This window comes from Chrysochloris asiatica, unplaced genomic scaffold, assembly GCF_000296735.1.
Source record: "Chrysochloris asiatica unplaced genomic scaffold, ChrAsi1.0 scaffold00006, whole genome shotgun sequence".
In the NCBI taxonomy this organism is placed as follows: domain Eukaryota; kingdom Metazoa; phylum Chordata; class Mammalia; order Afrosoricida; family Chrysochloridae; genus Chrysochloris; species Chrysochloris asiatica.
In genome coordinates, this window is record NW_006408524.1 from 38,453,657 (window position 1) to 38,477,975 (window position 24,319).

The following is a 24,319-nucleotide window of genomic DNA, read 5'->3' on the forward strand; positions in this document are numbered from 1 at the left end:
TAAAGGCAAGACATGCTTATTGCTAGAAATTCTTCAACTTCGGTTGTTGTGTTGTTCCCTTGTGCAAGGGTCTTAAGACTCTTCTGTCTTTAGCTATGAAATTTAATACTAATATTATATTGTAGTTAAGTGCCAGTCAGTTCTGATCCATAGCAACCCTGTACAGGATTTCTGAGGAGCAACTGGTGAGCATGAACTAACGACCTTGGGGTTCAAGCGACTTTGCAGTGTAGTGCATTAATCCACAGCGCCACACCAGGACTCCCGGAGTTGTTTCGTGTCCTGGAGTCAGTTTGGACTCATTGAGACCCTGTATAGGGTTTTTGAACAATGGCTGCTGATATTGCTGCTAGCAGTGCAGTCCCTATCCTACAGTGTCATACCAGGCCACACATCAGCCCTATGAAATCCTAGGCGCTGAGGGTGGAACACAGTTAGTTGCCAGAAGTTTTGAGCTCCTCAGGTTATTGCAAAGTGCAGACAAGTCTGGGAACCACCGCAGTTAGGTTTATTGGTTTTTCACAGTAACACTTGCTCATCCACAGTTTATTTTAGGTGGGAATCAGGAATCCTGGGTAGTTCAATCAGATAAATCCCTCAGTCCACTAGGTCCTGTGATTTGAAAGTCAATCTCTTCCAAACGTCTCAGTGTAGGGAGGGGCGGAGGAGGATGGGAGGGAGTCCGACTTCTGTTGCATATGCACAGTTGTTAAGTTTATGGGACCCTTAGGTATGCAGGGAGTGCAAACGCTTCCCTCGCGGCGATTGCTGGGCCTGCCCAGGGAGAAGGGAAGAACGTGGAAATTAACCCTCCTGGGGGCGCTGGGTCCGGTTTACAGAGGCAGCTGCAGTACTACGAGAAAAGATCCGCGGTCTCAGCTGCAGCCGCGACTGTCCCCAGGGGACGCGCAGCGGCGGAGCCGGCACGGCTAGAGCGGGCTCTTTTTGTACAAATCCAGACCCCGCAACCCTTGACCTAGGGCAGGAGCAGCCGCGGGGCGCTCTGGTCCGAAGCGAGCACTCCCTGCCACCATGGAGCCCAGCCCGTCCGGAGGCTCTAGGCCGGCGGAGCCGGGGCCTTGCCTGAGAGGCCCGGGCGGCGTCTGCCAGGCGACCTCGGCCTACTCTCCGAGCGAGGTGGGAGCCCAGCCAGGGTACCGCGTGGCGGCCGTGTTGCCGGCCGGGGGGTGCGGGGAGAGGATGGGCGTCCCCACCCCGAAGCAGTTCTGCCCCATCTTGGAAAGGCCGCTCATCAGCTACACCCTGCAGGCCCTGGAGAGGTAACGCGGCGCCGGCGCTCCCCACTGTCCCGGGGGCAGGTCTCCGGCTCCCGGCCCAGCCCAGCCCGCGCAGGGTTGCTCTGAGGCACCTGCCTGGGTGGCTCTCTAGCGCAGGCGCCGACATGGAGGCATATTGCTGGGCCCCACTCCACTGTCTGTGACTTACGCTTGAGATCTACTTCTAACAGCATTTCAGAGATACACAGCTCTGGCTCTTTAACAGATGGGTGCAAAACTGGAGCGATCTCACCAAACCCTACACGTGTCCAAGCCCACAGTGGGGAAAGCCCCCATGTGGACTGGAATAAAGACTGCTTGGGGAGGGTTTAAGGGAAACTTAATTCTGATTTTGTCCCAAATGAGGAGCCTTGGTGGTGCAGTGGTTAAGATGCGCGGTTGCGAACTGATAGATTGGAGGGTTTGAACCTACCACCTTGCCAGCTGTTCTGAGGGAGAAAGGTGGCTAAGTCGGCTTCGGTAAAGATTTACAGCTTTGGAAACCTTACATGATTGAATTCCTGGTGTGGCCTTGTTAGATAAGCACTTGACTGCAAACCATAAAGTCTGTGCTTCAAACCCCATCAGCGGCTCCTTGGAAATCCTATACAAGGTCATTATGAGTTGGACACCACTGCACTTAACATTGGATTGCCCTATACGTAGTGGTTACGAACCTCAGGGTCAGCAGTTCGAAACTACCAGCTGTTCTGCGGGAGAAAGATGAGGCGTTCTGCTCCCGTAGAGATTTACAGCCTCAGAAACCTTGTACAGGGTCACTATGAGTCGGAACCAACTCCACGGCACATAACAACAACAATAGAGTTATCCTATAGGATTGCTATAAGTCACAATAGGTTTCAGGGCAGTAGGTTGGGTGGATGGTCCCTAGGAGGCCTAATAAGGATCAGGTCTTCTAGGAGTCAGTCTATCTGTCTCCCTCTCTCACAGTGTGAGGATTACGCATTCTACTCCAAGCAAATCTAGTTTCCTTGGCTTTTGTTGGTTCATTCTGGTTCATTCATTTCATCCCTTTTTAGTCATTCACACTTGTTGAGTATTTTGAGACAGTCTGAAATAAGTTACCACTGTACTGCAAGTGAAGGAGTAGAATTTAACTGAAATCATTCAAAGGTGAAAAAGGATGTAAGCATGGGAGGATTTTGAAATGGAAGCCTACATTTGCTATGTCTTGAAAGAAAAGGGACGGATTAACTCGTTGGGGAAGTAAATGGAGGATGGGGAAGGGGGTTAGGGAGCAGGAGTGAGGAGCTATGGAGGTGAATGGAGGAAATGGTGTCATTTTATTACTTTTGTTTTGTATTTAGTGCCATATGACGTGGCGCAGAGGCTTGGCACTAAATGTTGGTGGTTTGAACGCACCCAGTGTCACTAGACAAGTCTAGCTAGGGATCTGCTTTAATGAAGATTGTTGTTACGTGCCAGCAAGTCGGTTCGACTCAGTGACTGTATAGGGTTTCTGAGGAGCGAATGGTGAGTTGAACCACCAACCTTGCCATTCAAACTTACCTGGCAATCCAGTGCATTAACCCTCAGCTTCAAGAAAACCATTTGAGTCGGTTTTACACTATAACAGATGGCGTCTTCACGAATCTGAAGTGACTGGAGCACCATGGATTTGGTTTTTCTGGTTAATGTGATGTGTGTGGGTAAGAACAGGATTTTCAAGGCTCTTGTTGCTAAGGTGTTTAAACTTGACTGTGTTGTAATATTTTAAGCAGTTTGCATTTTAGGGTTTCCGAGGCTGTAATCTTTATGGGAGCAGAAAGTCTCATCTTTCTCCCGTGGAACAGCTGGTAGTTTTGAACTGATGATCTTGAGATTAGCAGCCTGATTCCTAACCACTATGCTACCAGAGCTCCTTTTCAAGACAGATGTTGTTGTTATTAAGTGCCATCGAGTTGATTCCGACCCATAGCGACCCTGAATAGGGTTTTCAAGGAGCAGCTGGTGAGCTTGAACTACTGACCTTGCAGTTCAAACGACTTTGCAGTCTGACGCATTAGCCCACAGCGCCACACTTTCAAGACAGATGGCATCCTTTAATATAGCCTTTGCAAAAGGCTTTAATGAAGATCGACTTCGTTGGGCTCGAGTCTTGGTGTGGTGCTGTGGGATACAGTACTGGACTGCAAGGTCTGTTTGAGGACCATGATGGATAGTTTAAACTTACTAACCGCTCCTTGGAAATCTTGCATTGGAACTGACTTGATGGTACTTACCAACAACAAGTCTAAGGACTGTACCATGTTCTCTATTAAGGCACCCCTCTCCTTACCCATACCCTAGATGTCAGAGAGCTCAAATTACTTCTCCTATGGTTGTTTTATATTCTGAATATTGGCATTTGGGAAGTGGAAGCAGTAAAGAACCATAGTCATCCTCACTTTTTGTAATCAGACCGGTGGTTACATCTGAAACTCATACAAATATTGAAACAGTTTCAGTTGTGTCGTCTCTCATTTCTGTTTTCTTTCATTTCTCTGGGTGGAAATGTTCTTCAAATGATTGTGCGAATCAGGTTTTTACAACATGCCATTGTCAAAGAGATTGTGACAATGCAGTTCATGTTGCAGGGTCTTGGCCAGTAGGGTATTTATTTATTTATTTATTTATTTATTTACGTAGTATTCAATTGTGTAGAATTTACATTTAACTTTTCTTCTTCATGAAAATCTTTTGGATTGATCTGCATGTTTGTATCTCCTTAGCTTCTGAGACAGTTTGAGCTAGACAAACATTCTGAAAAAGAAAGGAAGAATAAAGAAAGAGGGAAAGAAAGAAAGAAAGGGTGGAAGAAAAGAACTAAAGATGAAAGGAAGGAAAATTTAAAATCTCCAAATATTTTTAACGAAAAAGAATAATCTGGAAAGGTCTTTTTTTATGGAAAGTAAGGCATAAGTACATCCATGTTTGTATCATAACACCAATCATAAAATCCTAACTAATGTTGTTGTTAATTGCCGTCGAGTCGATTCTGACCCATAGCGACCCTGTATAGGGTTTCCAAGGAGCAGCTGGTGAGCTTGAACCACCGACCTTGCACTTGAAATTACTTTGCAGTCTGATGCATTAGCCCACAGTGCCACACCAGGACTCCAGTTAATCAAAAAAATTAATCAAAACCTCCATTCTAAATACTTTATGGTTCTTTTTTTGCCACAAATAAGACACCTTAACAAAGTTAGGGAATATTTTTGTTTGTTCGGTATATCCCAGGAAATCTTTGGAAACTGTTGCAAATATGTGTGTGGATGGTTTTGTGGCCATTTATGAAATGAAATCCCTTTTGTCTCTTTTGGTAAAAGATGGACTTCATAGATTGCTGATAATTCTAGAGTATGGTGCCAAAGGCCTAACTAATTTCATTCTAAAAGATAAATTATGCAATTTCAAAAAAAAAAAAACACAAGCAGTAACATAAAATGTTTTGAAGATGTCTATTTTTATTCACTTTAGGGAAATGATATATTCTTTAAAATTATGCATCTATTGGAGTCCTGATGTGGTGCTGTAGGATAAGCCCGGGACTGCAAGGTTGTTGTTTCAAAACCACCAAACACCCCTTGGAAACCCTACACAGGGTCACTGTGACTTGAAACTGACTTCAAGGCACTTAGCAACAACAACATTCTGTTCTAACAGCTGCCTCTTCAACTATGTATAAGTTCCTCTATCATGTGATCGCCAGCATCATTTCTATCACCAAGGCCATATTTTCCAATTACTGATCTGTCTTCTTTGTTTCCAACCTTTGTATTCCAATAATCAGCAGTTATAAATACAACTTGATTGCATGTTTGATCAGTTTCAGACTGAAGAAGTTGGTAGAATTCTTCAATTTCATCATCACTGACTTTAGTGGTTGGTGTGTAAATTTGAATAACAATGGTATCATCTGGTCTTCCTCCTAGGCAAATGGTTGTTATCTTATCATGAGTATTATACTTTGACAGATCTTGAAGTGTTCATTTTGCTGATGAATGTGACATCATTCCTTTTCAATTTGTCATTCCTGGCATAGTTAACCACATGATTTTCAGGTTCAAAATGGCCAATACCAGTCCTTTTCAGCTTACTAATGCCTAGAATATCAATGTTTATGTGTTCCATTTCATTTTTTATTTCAAATTTTCCTAAATTCATACTTAGTACATTCTATGTTCCTGTTATTAATGATGTTTACAGCTGTTTCTTCTCATTTTGAGTTGTGCCCCATCAGCAAATGAAGGTTCTGACAGCTTTACTCTATTCGTGTCTTCATGGTCAATTGTACTTTGAGGAGGCAGCTCTTCCCTGATTGTACTTTGATTGCCTCCCAACCTGAGTGGCTCATCATTTCTTTCACTGTATCTGACAATATTCTGGTGCTATTCAAGATGTTTCAATATTCAATATTCTGGTGCTATTTGACAGTGTTCAGCCATTGTTCATAATGTTTTCACTGGCTAAACAATCAGTAGCTGTCTGCCTCTCTTTCTCATTCTGATTCTTATTCTGGAAGCTCAGCTGAAACGTGTCCACCGTGGGTATACCCTGATGGTATTTAAAACCCCAGTGGCATAGTTTCCAGCATCACAACAACATGCAAGCCATCCCAGTATGACAAACTGACAGACAAGTGGTTGTTGTACATCTTTGTGACATCATTTGCCTTGGTCAAGCTGTGCACACTTCACCTACTTTCAGAGTTATGTTTCTGTGTTGATAATTTTTCTTTTCGAATTTTGAATGTTTGAACTAATTATACAGACCTCGAGTAGTACTGTAAGATAAGCACTGGATTGCAATTTCGGTTTGAACTCAAAGGTCAGTTGTTCAAGTGGTTCAAATCACCAGCTGCTGCTGCGAAACCCTACATGTATCTCTATGAGACGGAACCGAGTCAGCGGCACTTAACAACATCAACAACAAGGAATGAAAATTGGCTCAACCCTGAAGTTTTGCCCCAAGTTCCCTAGTGTTAGAGTGAAATGTAAAGATACATATTTAGTTTCTTTTCAAGATAAACAATGCTACCTAAACATGTTTTTACTATCTGGAAAAATGGTAGCCCAAAGTTTAACTTAGTATGTCAAAATTATGTTGTGTATGGGTATATGAGTATAGCTCCTGTAATCTGGTATCATGTGATGCTGTATGTATTTACACCCTTTCTCTCCACCTATGGATGTGGTTAGGTTCTGAGGACCAGCTTGTTATGAAAAATCAGCATCATGATGTATGGTCATATCAGATCACAAAATGGAGATGGCTGCATAATTAACATAACTGCCAAATTGCATCACTACATTAATGTGCAAAATCATCAAATAGTAGATTTTATGCTATTGTCATAAATATGAAATGTTGGATAATGAGATAGATAGAAGGGAGGAGGTGTTTATATGTTCATTTGCTATGTCCTTTTAAAATTATTCAACTGACAGCTAAGATTTGTACATTATAAACAAAAAGGATCAAATATTACAGTTTGTAGGTTGTTCCAAGAACCAGCCACTTCTATAAACCCTATATAGCATTGCTGAGTCGGAATCGACTCATTGGCACTTAACAATGACAACACCAACAACCTAATTGAAAACTACTTAAAAATAGTTTAGTCTTAAGGTTTTAGTCAAAAAGCAATAAGGTCTATTATATTTTTTCCACTGGACCATAAGGTAGGTTTGAACTGCAAGGTCTGGTCTTCAAACTCATCAGCCACTCCTTGGAAACCCTATACAGGGTTGCTGTGAGTTGGAACTGGCTTTACGGCACTAACAACAACAAATTTTTTTTCTGGCTCAGTGATCAGCAATTTGTTTTATTTCCCAGTAGCCCTTGTGCGGCTCCTTTAAGACGGATAAGGCTGGGTGGGTTAGATTGAGGCCTGATGACAGAAGACTTCTTGGGCAGAAGTGAGGAAAGAAGGCAGTCAGGAGCCAACCCTTCATACCAGTTTGATGTTTTGCTACTAAAACACCGGTCTGGTTATAAAGAGATGATAACTTATAAATCATAGCCATGGGACAATTCAGAGCTAAATTTCCCTGAGGGCAGTGGTGGCAGTGAACAGCAGCTGCCACGGTCTCTTCAGGGCCACAGTTAAGCAGTGTGGATGAGAACACTTTCCAAGTATTAACAGGGATTGCTTTTCCATACGGGTTTTAAAGCATTGGTTCAAATGTTCTATTTTTTACCCATCTTATTAAATTGTCTGAGAATACTCCTGTTAGTAATAACTTATGCTATTCTGGGAGAAAAATAGCATCTGCGATATTCTATTTCTTCCAGAAAATATCTGTCGATATAATGGAGCTTAGGTTTAGGTTTGTATTTGCCAGTGGAATATGCCAGGAAAGAAATATTCTGGAGAACTTGATAGAATCTTGTTGACTGCAGGGGGTTAGGTATGGACCTGCCTCCAGTTAAGGACGCAGACCAGATCCATTTATTCAGCAAATATTTGTTCAATAGGCACTGTGTGAGGTACTTAAAGTCTTTTTCAGTCCCATGATTCTACATTATTAAATTTTAATTCTGTGAAAGGCTTTTAATTCTATAACTAGAAAAGAATGTGAATAAATCCTTTGAGATACAAACAGTATTTATAAAGACTTGCAAGTGCTGAGTTCATGCTACATTGCTGAACAAAATTACGTAATGAGTCCGTTATCTTTTTTTTTTTTTGCTCTGTTTTGTGATTTTGGTAAAAGTTTACAGAGCAAATTGGTTTTCCATGGAACAATTTTGTTTTATGACATCGATTGCATTTTCTACAATGTAGCAGCAATCTTCCTTGCCTTTCCCATTGTCATTCGTCCTTCTTTCCTATCTTCCTGCTTTCTCAGAGCTTTATCCCTGGGCAAATGCTGCCCTTGTGATCTCCTGTGGCAGTCTATGAATGTTGTTGGTTTTGCTTCTTTGTGATTGAATTTCCCCCCAGTGAAATGATATAAAATAATTGTAATCCTGGCCCTCAAGGAATTTTGTTGTTGTTAGGTGCCAGTGAGTTGATTTCTACTCATAGTGACTCTGTATATGACAGAATAAAATACTGACTGCCGTGTCCTATGCCATGCTCATAACTACTGTTATGCTTGAGCCCATGATTGCTGTCTTTGAGTTAACTCATCTCATCGGCAGTCTTTCTCTTTTTCACTGACCCTCCACTTTACAAACATGATGTCCTTCTCCAGGGACTGGTCAATCCTGAAAACACATCCAGAGTTCGAGAGATGAAGTCTTGTCATCCACTCTTCTAAGGGACATTCTGGCTGTACTTCTTCCAAGACAGATTTGTTTACTCTTCTGGCAGTCCATGTTACTTTCAGTATTTCTTCACCAACACCATAATTCAAATGCATTAATTCTTCTGTGGTCCTCCTTATTCGCTGTCCAATTTTTACATGCATATGAAGTAATTGAAAGTGTCATGAAAGTACCTGAGTCCTGAAAGTGACATCTTTGCTCTTTAACAGGGAGCTTTGGGATCTGTAGATCAAGACTAAAAAACCAAACAACTAGAAATATAGAAAACAGTCAGTCCACACTGCAAGTTGTTTTTGTAAAGTGCCATCTAGTTGGTTCCGTCTCAGAACAACCCTGTGTAGGGTTTCCGAGGAGTGGCTGGTGGATTTGAACTGCCAACCTTGCAGTTATCAGTCCAGTGCTTATCCTTGTATTTGTTTTTTTAGGTGCTGTTGTGTTGGTTCCGACTCATAGCAACCTTGCTCATATCACAATGAAACCCTGCTTGGTCCTGCATCATTATCAGTTGTTACCTCGGAGTCCATAGCTACTGCCACTACGTCAATCCATCTACCATGTTGTTGTTGTTAAATGCTGTCGACTTGGTGTCAACCCATAGTGACCCTGGATAGGTTTTCCAAGGAGTGGCTGGTGAGTTTGAATCACCAACCTTATGGTTCAAACTGACTTTGCAGTCTAGCGTATTAACCCACAGTGCCACACCAGGAAGGCAATTTTCATTCTTCTTGTTTTCCCTCTCATTGTTCCTTTTTAATGATGAGTAAGGAGCTCTGGGAGCTTAGTGGTTACGAATCGGGCTGCTAACTTCAGGGTGAGCAGTTCAAAACTACCAGCTGTTCTGTGGGAGAAAGATGAGGCTTTCTGCTCCTGCAAAGATTTACAGCCTCAGAAACCCTGTACAGGGTCGCTATGAATCGGAACTGACTCCACAGCACATAACAACAATAACAAAGGTAACTAGAGACCTGAGGAAAACTTCCTTTGTTTTCATACTCATTGAATCTATACTTCTATGTGAGATGTTGGTCTATTCCTGGAAGATGAGATGTAGCAATGACCTTTATTCATTCGTCATACCTTTGTTGAGTACCTAGTAGGTACTGTGTATAAACTAATGGACAATACAGACATTGTTCCTGTGTATCATGGAGTCTGTATTTTAAAAGATACAATAAAAGAAAACACTGAATTGTCATGATGGAAGATTGTAAGTATATTTTTTTCTATGCTAAGTTCTTTTTGGAATATAATGGTTGTTGTTGTTACGTGTGCTTGAATCAGTTCTAGCCTAGAGTGACCTTAGCACAACACAATGAAACACTGCTCAGTTCTGTGCTAATCTCACAATGGTTTACACTTGAGTCCATTGCTGCTGCCACTATGCCAATCCATCTCCTTGGGATCTCCCTCTCTTTTGCTGACCCTCTGCTTCACCGAGCTTGATATCCTTCTCCAGGGCCTGGTCCCTCCTGATAATATGTCCGAAGTATGAGAGATGATGTCTGGTCATCTTGGTTTCTAAGGAATATTCTGGTTGTACTTATTCTACTGGCAGTCCATGGTACTTTTAATATTCTTCTCCAGCACCAGGACTCAAATGCATCAGTTCTTCTATGGTCTTCTTAATTCATTGTACAATTTCACATGCATATGAAGCTATTGAAAAATGCCATAGCTTGGGTCAGACGCACCTTAGTCTTCTGACTGATGTCTTTGCTCTTGAACATTTGTGCAGCAGATTTGCCCAATGTAATTTGATTTCTTGACTGCTGCTTCCATGAGTGTTGATGGTGGATCCAAGCAAAATGAAGTTTTCAACAACTTCAATTTTTTCCTCCATTTATCATGATGTTATTTACTGATACAGTTATTAAGATTTTTGTTTTCTTTACATTGAGATGCACCCCACACTGAAGGCTGTGGTCTTTGATCCTCATCAGTAAGTCAGTAGTGTAGATAAATAAAACTGATTTTACTGGCAGATTCAGATATCTTTGTGATTTAAGATATCATTGATGTTTATGAGCTCATCGTATGCTCAGTATCTTTTATGATTCCCATATTATGAGAGATAGTATACAGGTGGTTAAGAATATGGACCCTGTAGCCAGAATGACTGGGCTGAAACCCCAGCTTTACCACTTATGAACTGCAAGACCTTGGGGAAGTTTTGTAACCATCCTGCCTCCTAGTTCCCCATATGTAAAAGGGTTAATTGAATCACATTCATGTTTTTTTGAGACTATAAAACATGAAAATCATAGTATGTTAACTATTGTTGCTAACTATAGTTGCTTTATATCATGTGACACTAGATTTAATTAGTGACTCTTCACCAGAATTAATATAGATCATATGCCTCTTAGTTACATCTATTTCCTAAGATTTATTTTATTTTTATTGTTACTGAGAGTATACACAGCATAATATATACCAATTGAATTATTTCTACATGTTCAGTGCCATTGATGATAGTCTTCAAGTTGTACGTTCTTACCCTCCTTTTCCAAGTTATTCCTTCACTATTAACATAAACTCTCACTGCCCCTTAAGTTTCCCATCTCATCTTTCTAGTTGTTGTTGTGAGTTGGACCTCATATGTTGTTGTTGTTAAGTACCGTGGTGTCAGTTCCGACTCATAGTGACCCTGCACAGGGTTTCCGAGGCTGTAAATCTTTACGGGAGCAGAATGCCTCATCTTTCTCCCTAATGTTAAAAGAGCACAGTGTTCAAAGTGGATATTCTTTCTAGTTAAGTTAGAATGTCGTTTGGGTTTTAAGAAGACTTCAGGGAATATTTTTGGTGTAAGGTTTAAAAATTATCAATAATTTTAGAAGTTTAGTCAGTTTCCATGGCTCCAGAATATCTGGAGTCCATGAAAATTTGAAATTATGTTCAACATTTCCTCTTTTGAACAGAATCTTTGAAAAAAATGTTCAGTAATGGCTGTTGTTAAGTGTATTGTGTTAGTTCTGACTCATAGCGACCCTGTTTAGCTTTTCCAAGGAGTAGCTGGTGGGTTTGAACTACTGACTTTGCTGTTTACAGTCCAGTGCTACGCCAGTAAGGGCAGCCAGTCATTATCCAGTTCTAGTGTCATGACAAAGGAGTAATTGTGTTCATGGAGACAATTAGCCAAACATTTTATTTCCTCCTGCTGTTCCTGACTTTGCTCTTCCTCTGTTGCTCCAGATAGGAGAAACCAGATATCATGCCATGACTGGCTGCTTGCAAGCTTTTAAATTCCCAGGCAATACACAGCAGACTAGGAGGAATGCATGCATTAAACAAGGTATTAATCAAATTTACTGGAATGTCCAGTGAAACCATTACCTTAAACCTCCAAACCAAGGAACCAAATCCCATGAAGTGTTTGATTGTACATGAGCAGCCTCAGAAAATCATAGATCAGAGGTGGCTTACATGGTTTAGGTCTATTGGCTGTGGATCACTAAATCTACAATGAAAGACAGGCCTCCATTAATTAATTAGCCTGCTTTAATGTAGCAGTCATTCAAAAGTGTTTCTCTGCTATTCATAAGGTTTTCAGTGAACAAATATTCGGAAGTAGTTTGTTACTCCTTCCTAGTCTGTCTTTCTCTGGAAGCTCATCTGAAACCTGTCCACCATGGGTGACCCTGCTGGTATTTAAAATACTGGTGGCATACCTTACAGAATCACAGCAACTCACAAGCCACCACAGCAAAGTGGCAGCATCAATGGGCTCAAGCGTGGCAACAATTGTGAGGCTGGCCCAGTACTGGGCAGTGTTTCCTTCTGTTGTGCTTAGGGTCGCTATGGGTCAGTACTGACTTGATGGCACCTAACAACAACAACATTCAAAAGTGTGGACTATTGCAGCCCAGCAGGTCAGGAGGTCTTTGTTTAAGATAATGTTTTTACAACAGAAAACATACTGCTTTTTATTTTGAATGTGTCTCAACAAAACAATTGATTTTAGTATTTCATTAAATTTTGTGGGTTTTCACTGTATTTAATCCTGATTGGTACTTACACAAATAAACTATAGATTTTACCTTGATGTAATCAAGGGTTTGTTGTTATCTAAATGATTGCCTACCAACTAAATTGTTTTTGTTAAGTACCTTTGAGTCAGTTCTGACTCATAGGACTCTGTGTATAGGGTTTCAAAGGAGCAGCTGGTTGGGTTTGAACTTCCAACCAACTAAATGGTGGTGGTGTGGTGGTGGTGGTTAGGTGCTGTGGAGTTGGTTCTGAATCATAGAGACCCTGTATAGGGTTTCTGAGGCTGTAAATTTTCACTGGAGCAGAAAGCCACATCTTTCTGCCACAGAACCACTGGTAGTTTCAAACTGCTGACTGTGTAATTAGCAGCCTGATTGTAACCACTACATTACCAGAGCAAATTAACCAACTAAGTTGTTACTGTTAAGTGCCATTGAGTCAGTTCTGACCCATAACGACCCTGTATAGGGTTTCCTAGGAGCGGCTGGTGAACTTGAACCACTGACCTTGCAATTTAAACCAACTTTGCAGTCAAGCTCCTTAACCCACAGCACAACACCAGAACTCCAACCTGTTAAATGTTGTTATTGTTAAATGCCATCTAGTCGATTCCTACCCATAGCAACACTTTATAGGGTTTCCAAGGAGTGGCTGGTGAGCTTGAACCATAGACATTGAGGTTCAAATGACTTTGCAGTCCAGCGCATTAACCCACAGTGCCACACCAGGACACATTTAAATTGACAGTGAACTTTTGTTATTCAAAAGAATTAGGATTATTCCTATTCCATTGAGAAAGATTATCTGAAAAAAAAAAAAATCAGTTGAAAGACATATTTGTGTTATATTCTATTTTTTGACAATCTACTAATATTCTAATTGTTGGATTTTAACTTTTAAGTCAGAAATTCTGATATAGTGTGAAATGATCTCTTTTAGCTATTGTGTGACATACTATTTACCTTTCAAAATCTACTTCTTTATTAGACCTAGTTGTTGTTGTTGTTGTTGTGGTTAAGTACCGTGGAGTCAGTTCTGACTCATAGTGGCCCTGCACAGGGCTTCCGAGGCTGTAAATCTTTACGGGAGCAGAACGCCTCATCTTTCTCTTGTGGAACTGCTGGGAGTTTCGAACTGCCGACCTTGAGGTTAGCAGCCCGATTTGTAACCACTGTGCTACCAGAGCTTAGGTGCCATCAAGTCGGTACCGACCCATAGCGACCCTAAGCACAACAGAACGAAACACTGCCTGGTCCTGGGCCAGCCTCGTAGTTGTTGCCATGCTTGAGCCAATTGATGCTGCCACTTTGCCAATCCATCTCGCTGGGGGTCTTCTTCTTTTTCTCTGACCCTTCACCTTACCAAACACAGTATCCTTCTTCAGTGACTGGCCCCTTCTGACAATATGTCCAAAGTATGAGAGATGAAGTTTGGCCATCCTGGCCTCCAAGGGGCATTCTGGCTGCACTTCTTCCAACACAGATCTGTTAGTTCTTTTGGCAGCCCATGACACTTTCAATATTCTCTTCCAACACCATAACTCAAAAGTATCAATTCTTCTGTCATCATTCTTATTCACTGTCCAGCTTCCGCATGCATATGAGGTGATTGAAAATACCTCATGGCTTGGATCAGGTGCATCTTAGTCCTCAAGCTGACATCTTTGCTCTTCAACACTTAAAAAAGGTCTTGCGTGGCAGATTTGCCTAATGCAATACATCTTTTGCCATGAGTGTTGATAGTTGATCCAAAATGAATGAAGTCCTTGACAACTTCAATCTTTTCTCCATTGATAAGAATATTGTTTATTGGTCCAGTGGTAAGGATTTGTTTAAATCTAGTAGAATACATTAAGTTATTTTAGTTATTAATTTTCAGTTTCTTGCTTAACTTTCGTTTTTGTCTAAGAATCAGTTGACATGAAATGTATATGTACTTTCCTTTTAGAGTATCTTGGATAAAGGATATTGTCGTGGCAGTAACTAGAGAGAACATGGATAAAATGGAGGGTATTATCCAGAGGTACCAGCATAAACGCATTTCTCTAGTTGAATCTGGAGTGACCCGCCATAGATCAATTTTCAATGGACTAAAAGCACTGACAGAGAATGGATCCAACACTAAACCCTCTAAGCCAGAAGTAGTGATTATCCACGATGCTGTAAGACCATTTGTTGAGGAAGATGTTCTGCTAAAAGTCGTCACAGCTGCTAAAGAACATGGGGTAAGCATTTAATACTTCTGAGAATGGGTAAAAGGGACAGATGCTATAGTGTGGTTCATTTGCTAAGTTTTGATGGAATAATATTTAAATGTCAGATTATTTAAAATGGACATGATGACCTAAAAATATTATGAGAATTGGGAAATTTCTTTAAGAAAATTTCTAGTTTTATAGGTAGTAGTATTGTTCTGGAATTTGACTTTTGCATGGCTATGAGTTGGAACCGACTTGACAGCACTTAACTATAGACATTTATTATCAAAATATGATATAAGCTATTTAGAGAAGAATAAACTAATAATTTCATTAGAATATTTATATGAATGGATATTAAATGTTAATTATGCAGTTAATTATGCAGTTATGTATAGGATTCAATTGTGATTTTGCTCTTGAGTGCCTCAAGTCAGTTCTGACTCATAGCTAGTTTCCTTGGAAACTTATATGGTTTCCAAGGAAAGGCTGATGGGTTTGAACTGCTGACCTTGCAGTTAACAGTCCAGGGTTTATCTTACAGTGCCACACCAGGAGTCCATGGAATTCAATCATATTATGCATATTACATAAATCTAACCAAAATACATTGTAATGAAATTTGTATACTTTTCTGATTATGTTACAAATCTGTTTCAAAGCACAAGTTTTAAAAACTTTTTATTGAAACTATGAGTAAATATTCAAAACCTCTTCTAGAAATATTGCCTTGTTTTTTGTAGTATTTAAGGATACTTAAAAAAAAATAAGTAAAATCATAAATATTTCCTATAAAGATAAAATGAGTATGTGTTAAATATTTTAATTCATTATAAAGAAAGCAGACAAATGTTGCAACTGTTTCAAACAGAATCTAAGAAGCATTACTTAGAGCAAAGGAATGCTAAAATGAATTCATAAATAAACTTTTATAAGTCTTTCTTTTACTATGGGAGTAGGGACAGAATTATTTGAATCTCCATTGGACAGATTTTGTTTGTAGGTAGGAATTATTTGCATTGTAATCAGTCTTTATGATTTACAGTGGTGCGAAAGATGTCAAAGACAATTAAAGACTAGATTCACTTATCCTGGAAGTTGGCTCTAAACAATTTATAGTTTTTCATTGGAGGCATCAGTAGTCTTTTATGTTTATTCTAAATTCTCTTAGAATAGTTAAGATTGTGACTCAATAGCTTCAGTAAATGCAGATATTACTTCCTGCCAACTCTTTTACTCTGTTCTGAACTGTAAACAACAACAAAAAACCACAAAAAAACAAAAACCATAAATGCAACTAATCAAGTTGAGATTCTTCAATTTTGGGAACTTATTGGTATCTTTAATCTCCTCTCAATAAATTTCAGAATAATACTGGTCTGAATCAAATTCCACCTTAAGGCATGATCATTCAGATGACTTTGGTTAGTCAGAATCAATTTGCAGACTGTTTTCCATGGTTTCTTTTAACTCATTTCTCTTTGTTCCCTTACATTGTTTTCTACAAACTCATTACCTCATTCTCTCTTGTTTTCTTAGCTCTTAATTTTCAAGCCCTACCCAATAATCCTTTCAGAAAAATCATTTCCTGAATAAGTTAAGATACTGTGGATCCCTTTCTATTTTGATTTAGAAATGAAAATAAAACAAAACCCCAAACTAAATTGGTGAAAATATACTGGCTTCAAAGACTTAGATGTTTAAAGTTAGAGCTAGCATTAGGGTTGCCAGAGTGTTATTATTGTTAGGTGCTTTTGAATTGGTTCAGAATCAGAGCAACTCTGTGTACAACAGAACAAAACACTGCCTAGTTATATACCAACCTCAGAATTGTTGCCATTTGATACCATTCTTACAGACACTGTGTCAGCTCATCTCATTGAGGGTCTTCCTTTTTTTTTGGCTGACCCTCTACTTTACCAAGCATTATGTTTGTCCTGATAACACACCCAAAATATTTGAGATGAATTTATTTTGTGGCACTGTAGGGTAAGCACTGAACCGTAAGGTCAGTTTGAACTGCAAGGTTGTCGGTTCAAATTTATCAGCTGCTCCTCAGCAAACTTATACAGTGTCGCTATGAGTGAGACCTTACTCTATGGCATTTAACAACAACAACACCACATTGTGAATTGAATGAAGGTTTACAGATAAGATCATCCATTTTATATTCAACAAATTATATACTTTTGTGTATATGACTGCAATCCCCTCCCTGCAACAAGGGCTATCCCACTTCCTCCCTGTGGTTCCTGTTTCCATTCCACCAACCTTCCCATCCCTTCTCAACTTGATACTTAGGTAAATGATTCCCTTTGATTTTGAATGATAGACCATTCCATAGTGAGCAACAACCTAGTGTTGTTGTCAACCCTATACACCTATCTAGTGCTTAGCTGAGAATTGGGCCATGAGGGTGCATTTCTTTCCAGACCTGAAGGTTGACTGAGGGACACAGTCTCAGGTTCCCCCAGTCTCTTTCTGACTGGTAAACCTGGTCTTTTTTAAAACTTTTTTTTTGTTAATAAGTTTGTGTTTTGTTCCATTTTTTCTTCTACTCTATCCAGGACCTTCGAGTTTGATCCCTTTCAGAGTCTTCCTTCAGTCCTGATGTTAGTGATTATTTATATAGTCTAGCCTCTCAGGTTATTTGCTCAACATGGTTGTAGTTGTGTGCCATCGACTTGGTTCAGATGTGTAGAGATTCTGTATAGGGTTTCCAAGGCTGTAAATCTTTACAGGATCTGATAGCCTCGTCTTTCTCCCTCAAGGTGGGTGGTAGATTCAAATGGCTGACCTTTCAGTTAGCAGCCCACCTCATAACCCACTACACTAGCATACAGATTGAATAAGTACGGTAAGAAGATATAAACCCTGGTTTAAAATCCCACAATATCCCCTTGTTGTGGTTGAATGACTGTCTCTTGGTCTATGTACAAGTTCAACATGAGTACAATGGAATGTTCTGGAATTCCCATTCTTCACAGTGTTATCCATAATTTACTATTATCCACATAGTCAAATACTTTTGCATGATCATAATCAATAAAACACAGGAAAACCTCTTTCTGGCATTCTCTGCTTTTAGCCAAGATTCATCTGACATCAGCAATTATATCTCTTATTCTAGTTCCTCTTCTTAATCCGCCTTGAAATCTTGGCAGATTCGTGTTGATGAACTGCTGCACTAGTTTTGAATTTTCTTCAGCAAAACTTTACTTGTTTGTGGTATTAATGATATTTTTCAATAATTTCTGCATTCAGTTGAATCATTTTTCTTTGTAATGGACACAAATATGGAACTCTGCCAGTGTGTTGGCCAGCTAGCTGTCTTCCAAATTTCTTGGCAGAAACAAGTAAGTGCTTCCAGTGATGCATCTAGTTTTCTGTCAACTCCTGGAGCTTTGCTTTTCACCAGGGCCTTCACTGCAGCTTTGACATCTTCCTTCAATATGAGCAATTCTAGATCATATGCTGTCTTCTGAAGTGGTTGATTGTTGGTCAGTTCTTTTTGATACAGTGTATTCCTGCCATGTTTCCTAGATGCCTCTTGTGTCATTCAATATTTTGCCTATAGAGTCCTTCAGTATTGCACCTCGAGGCTTGAATTTTTTTTTTTTTTTTCCAGTTCTTTCAGCTTGAGAAGTGCTAAGTAAGTGTCTTCTTCCCTTTGGTTTTCTTACTCAAAGTGTTTGCCCATTTCATTATAATACTTTGTCTTCTTGAACTGCCCTTTATGTCATCATTAATTCCTTTTGCTTTTATGTTTAAGAGCAAGTTTCAGAGTGCTTTGGGATAACCATTCTGGTCTTTTTTTTCCTGTTTGTCTTTTTAATGACCATTTGCTTTCTTTGTGTATGATGCCCTTGTCATGCTGCAATTCTTCTCTTGTTCAGTCATTGATGTTCAATGTGATGATCTATTCTTGAGATGATCTCTAAATTCAGGTGGGATTTACTCTAGGTCATACTTTGACTCTCATGGACTTGTTTTAATGTTCTCTAGCTTCAGTTTGAATCTGCATGTAAGCAATTGGTGGTCTGTTCTGCTATCAACCCCTGGCCTTGTTCTCATTGATTATACTGAATTATGAATTGTCAATTTCTACAGATATAGTCCATTTGATTCTTGTCTATTCCATTTGGCAAGGTCCACATTTATAATTACTGGTTATTTTGTTGGAAAAATGTATTTGTAATAAATAGCTGTATGCCTGCATAGGGAAGCTCAAAAGTGTCACCAAGACCCACTGTTTTCTCTCTGGTGTATATCCTATTTTTTGGCCTCCATAGAGTCAAGATGGCTTCAACAGTTCTATCTTTTCAAGGTTAGGTATAAAATTCTAAATATACAGTTGTTTTTCACAGTACTTTGAAAATATTTTATGATACACTCTCCGAGTCTTTATGTTGCTTTTGAGAAAATTGCTTATCAGCAGAATTGTTTAACCAGTAGAATTGAAAGTTACCAGCCTTTTCTTTCTGGTTGCCTACAGGATGATTTAGGTCAGCAGTTCGAAACTATCAGCTGTTCCGCATAAGAAAGATGAGGCTTTCTGCTCCCATAAAGATTTACAGCCTTGGAAACCCTGTACAGGGTCACTATGAGTCGGAACCGATTCCACGACACATCACAACAACAGGATGATTTATTTTTTAATAGATATTGTGCAATGTCTTTTTGATGAGACTTGGTAATTCCATTTGCTTTGAACACTGAGCTTCCCAAATTTTATGATTCAATTTTTTAAAAGAATAATTCTAGAAAATTCTGAACTTATCTTATTGAGTAAAGAAATAGGAGGTCCTTGGTGACACAAACAATTAAACTCTGGACTATTAACTGAAAGGTTGGTGGTTTCAACCCATGCAGAGATGCATCTGAAAGATCTGGCAACTGAGCTGCTTCTGAAAGGTCACAGCCTTGATAATCCTATGGAACTAGGTTAAACTCTGCACACATACGATTATCTTGAGTTGGAACCTACTTGACAGAAACTGGTTTGATATGTCTTTGAATACTGACTGCCTGAGTGCCACCCTTGTATTTTGCCCTCTCCTTATGTATGTATGATGTTGTCGTTGTTGTTATTAAGTGTTGTTGAGTTGGTTTCGACTCATAGCGACCCTCTATAGGGTTTCCAAGTAAGTAGCAGCTAGTGAGTTTGAACTGCCCACCTTGTGGTTCAAACTGACCTTGTGGTCCAGTGCTTTATCACACTATAGCTCTTCTTGTTATTTCCTCATGTCTTTTAGCTTTTTTTTTTTTTTTTTTTTTAAATCTCATTGTTCAGGCATTATGGGTAATATCTTCAGTTTTCTCACTCATTAATCCTTTGTTGTTGTTAAGTGTCATCAAGTCGGTTTGGACTCATGGTGACCCTGTATAGGGTTTCCAAGGAAAAACTGGTGGATTTGAACTGCTGACCATGTGGTTTGCAGTCCAGTGCTGATCCACAGTGCCACATCCTAAGTCCATTGATCCTTTAGCTTTACACAGTCTTTTTTTAAGGATTTTTTTTCTTTAATTTTAATAATTATGCTTTTCATTTCTAGAAATTCCATCTGGTTCTTTTTCAGTTGTAATTGGGATCTTGCCAGTGTCTCCTTTTACTTAGGTTTTTGGTTTTATCTTTTAATATTTGAACATACATATCATATACTTCATAGTCAATAATACTTCTTGATAGTTTAATTCTCTAACTTTTCATTTCTGTTTATTCTTGCTCAAGATAATTTGTTTCCTCCTTTTTTCTTTTTGGTTAGCTTTTATTGTGAATTGAGTGAAGGTTTACAGAGCAGACTATCAGGTTTAAAAGTCAACAAACCATCTACTACATGGTTGCAGTCCCTTGCATGTACCAACAGTTAGCAGCATTTACCTGTCTCCCTCTATTCACTGTAACTATTGCATTCCTCCCTGTGTCTCCCACTACCTTCATCTTTCCATTGCTAACCTCCCTTTTGTTGTATAGTGCTTGCCATGTCACCCATGATTTTCCCTTTCCCCTCTCCTGTAACCATCATAGATCGTTTCCTTGATCAAGAAAATCTTTTTTTTTTACAATATGGGTATTATAAAGTATTTGTCCTTTTTACTAATTTTACTTAGTATCATGTTCTCCAGGTTCAACCACTCTGTGAGATGTTTCACAGATTCATCATTATTCTTCAACGTTTTGTAATATTTTGTTATGTGAATGTACTAAAGTTTGTTTAACCATTCTTCTGTTGGTGGTCATTTAGGCTGTCTCTATCTTTTTGATATGTCTCTTATAGACAGCTTATTGAAAGATTCTGTTTTCTTATCCATTCTGCACTTTATGCCTCTTGACTGGTACATTTATGTAATCTATGTACATTCATTGTAGTTATCAACGGGTATGAATTGATGTTGTAATGTTTCTGTGTGTTTTTTTGTAATTCTGCTGAGTTCTTTGTTCCACATGATTTTCTATGCTGAGTCCATTTTGTTTGTGGGCTTTCTTTCCATTTTCTTCATTCTTGTGTTAATATTTACTAAATCTTTCCGATGTTCCTCTCTTTTTAAATTTTGATATGCAGGTACTTTTTTTTTTTTTTTTGAGGTTACTCTGTAGTTTACTAATTTTTTCCCTACTTGACATAGTCTATTTTATCATGAAATCTATTTTATCATGAAATCTATTTGACTTCCTTGTCATCTGGAAGTTCTGTATCTACACTATTCCCTCTTTTTGCTTTGTAGTTGACTTCATTATACATTTATATCTCTGGTTCCCTATTCAGATTTGAAGGTTAGTTTTACTTTTTTGTTGTTATGTGCCATAGAGTCAGTTCCAACTCATAGCGACCCCATACAGGGTTTCCAAGGCTATAAATCTTTATGGGAGCAGAAAGCCTCATCTTTCTCCTGTGGAACAGCTGGTAGTTTCGAACTGCTTACCCTGAGGTTAGCAGCCCCATTCATAACCACTACGCTACCAGAGCTCCTTAGTTTTACTTTGGTGGTGGTTATGTGCTGTGGAGTCGGTTCCGACTCATAGCGACCTTGCACAGGGTTTCTGAGGCTGTAAATGTTTACTGTAGCAGAAAGCCTCATCTTTCTCCCGTGGAACATCTGGTAGTTTTGAACTGCTGACCTTGCAGTTCACAGTCCGATTCATAACCTCTATACTACCAGATCTCCTTTAGATACTTCTATATCTGGATTGAGTTCATGGTGTTGTCATGTATGATAATCTCAGGTAGTTGTCTGTTGTTGGTTCTCAATCCAAAGAACACCTTCTAGCATTTTTTTCATAAAATTCGTCCGGTCATTACAAATTCCTTTATTTTTTGTTTATCAGGGAATTTGATGACCAGTAAGTTGTCCCTCTTCATGGTGTCCTGTATAACTCTTAGGTTTTCTTTGGATTTTTTCTAGCATACTAGTATTGAAAGATTTATCTTCAAGCTCACTACTCCGGACTTCCATTGCTTCACATCTATTCCTTTGCCCTTTCAATGTGTTGTCCATTTCTGAGATCTTAGTATTAATCTTCTGGATTTCTAATTGTAGGTTTTATATTGTTTCAAAATTTGCATTTGTTTTGTATGTTTGTTCTTACAATGATTTCCTGAATTCTTCCAAAGTTTTTATTATAGTCTCCTTGCTTTCCCCAGTCTTTTGAAAGAAAGGATCTAATTAGTGATCCTTTGAAGGTACCTAAATGTCATACTTTTGAGTTCTTTTTCAGTTAGCTCTATTACCGTCTCTTCCTCAGAAGTGTCTTCTGGATCTGAATCTTGGTCCCTTTTTTTTTTTTTTTTTAGCCATTCTCTCTTTTTTATTTGTGTGAGCTAAAATTGCCTATTGTTTCAGCAGCATTGTGATGCTGTTATATTTGTAAAAACAAACAGTGCAGTCATTGGACCCAGAGGGGAGAAATCTCTGGGGCAGGGATTGGGGCTCCAGTAATTCAAGGAGCTTAAGAGGTAGATGTGGAAGGGATGTGACAGCAGACTTCCTTGCCCTAGATGGAGTTCCCTTTGGCCTTGGTGTTATGTATGTTAATCTGGAAGTAGTTTGTGGGGCCCCTTGATGGAGCTGGTTTCAGTATCTGTGAAGACCACAGGGAAGCTGGGGGCAGGGTGACTGGTTAAATGCTGGTCTGTTGGCTCTGCCGGTTTTGTAAGTCTGGAGCTGAGTCTTCCTGAATCCAGACACCAAAGGGTGTACCAAAGTGGTGCAGTTGATCCCCACCTCATGTTGGCATGGCTCCCTCGCACATGGCTCCACATTCCCAGAGAGTAAGGTTTGTGCTGGGGGGTGGATGAAGGTGGGAGCTGGCCATACTTCTGGTAAGCAGGGTAGTGTGGGGAAAAAGAAGAAATTTCACCTTTTCCATTGTTCTCTCAGGCCTTCCTTCACTGCCAAAGCTTCTCACAAGATGGTCAAGCTGTGTCTGGCAAGCCGTTCACTAGTCAGTCTCCTTATCTCGCCATTCCTGCTTGGCCTGTCCACCCAGCAAGCACTGCACCCACCTCTCTAACCTTTCTTCTGAAGTTCAGGGTGCCAGAATTTTCATCTGTGTCTGTTTAATTGTGTCTCTCGTATGCTTCTAGGAAACCCTATACTGGGTCAATATGAGTTGGAACTAAGTCTACGGCACTTACAACAACAACAACAATCTTTGTTGCTGAAGGCTTGTGTAGTCTGCCATCCTGCTGGACGTCCTTACTTTCTCTTTTGAGTGTCCATCCCACCTGAATCGTAGAGTCCCAGGCCCCCAGTGGAAGATAGAGTGATGATCAGTGTTATTTTCAACAAATCATCCACTGTGTTTCATCTCAGTTATTGCAATCTCCTCCACGCAGAAACAGTTCTCCTGGTTCTTCCCTGTGGTTCCTACTCCCATCCCTCGGAGCCCTGGTGTGGTGCTGTGGGTTAATGCGCCAGACTGCAAAGCCATTTGAACTGCAAGGTCGGCGGTTCAAGCTCACCAGCTGCTCCTCAGAAACCCTATACAGAGTTGCTATGGGTCGTAACTCAATGGCACTTCACAACAAACAGCAACTCCCATCCCTTAGGTAAATATTGCCGTTTTGATTTTGAATGCTTAAACAGTCTATGGTGAGCAACCGTATTAGTGTTGTTGCCCCCTCTATATACCTATCTACTGCTTAGCAAAAATTGGACCACGAGACTGAGTTCCCTTACAGACCTGAAGGGTGGTCAAAGACCATAGTCTCAGATTCCTCTAGACATAGCAACCCTTAATAGAGTTTCTGAGGAGGTTTGAACCCCCGACCTTGTGGGTAACAGTCCAGTGTTTATCTTACAGTGCCACACACCACACATCACATTTATTACCTTTTCTTCTTTACCATCAGTTGACTTCTCACCACAGAACAATGTCGACTTTCTTACCTTTGTGACTAAACCAAATCAAAATCCCCTGCTGCCTAGTAGATGATGACTTATAACAACCCTGTAGGACAAAGTAGAACTGCCCCAGAAGTTTTCCAAGGCTGTACATCTTTACAGAAACTGACTGCCACAGCTTACATCTGCAGATCAGCTGGTGAGTTCGAACCACTGACCTTTAGTTTAGCAGTCAAGT

At 39.8% G+C, this 24,319-nt stretch overlaps 1 protein-coding gene across 1 annotated transcript in view; it reads left to right on the top strand.

Annotated features, from left to right (window-relative positions):
• The first annotated feature begins 1,032 nt into the window (after positions 1-1,032).
• The window catches only part of ISPD (isoprenoid synthase domain containing), a 393,355-nt gene continuing 370,068 nt past the window's right edge, over positions 1,033-24,319 (top strand). The window contains exons 1-2 of the mRNA XM_006832246.1: positions 1,033-1,280; positions 14,487-14,763. Of these exons, the coding sequence (XP_006832309.1) occupies positions 1,033-1,280; positions 14,487-14,763 (525 nt within the window). The remainder of the gene's footprint in view (positions 1,281-14,486; positions 14,764-24,319) is intronic.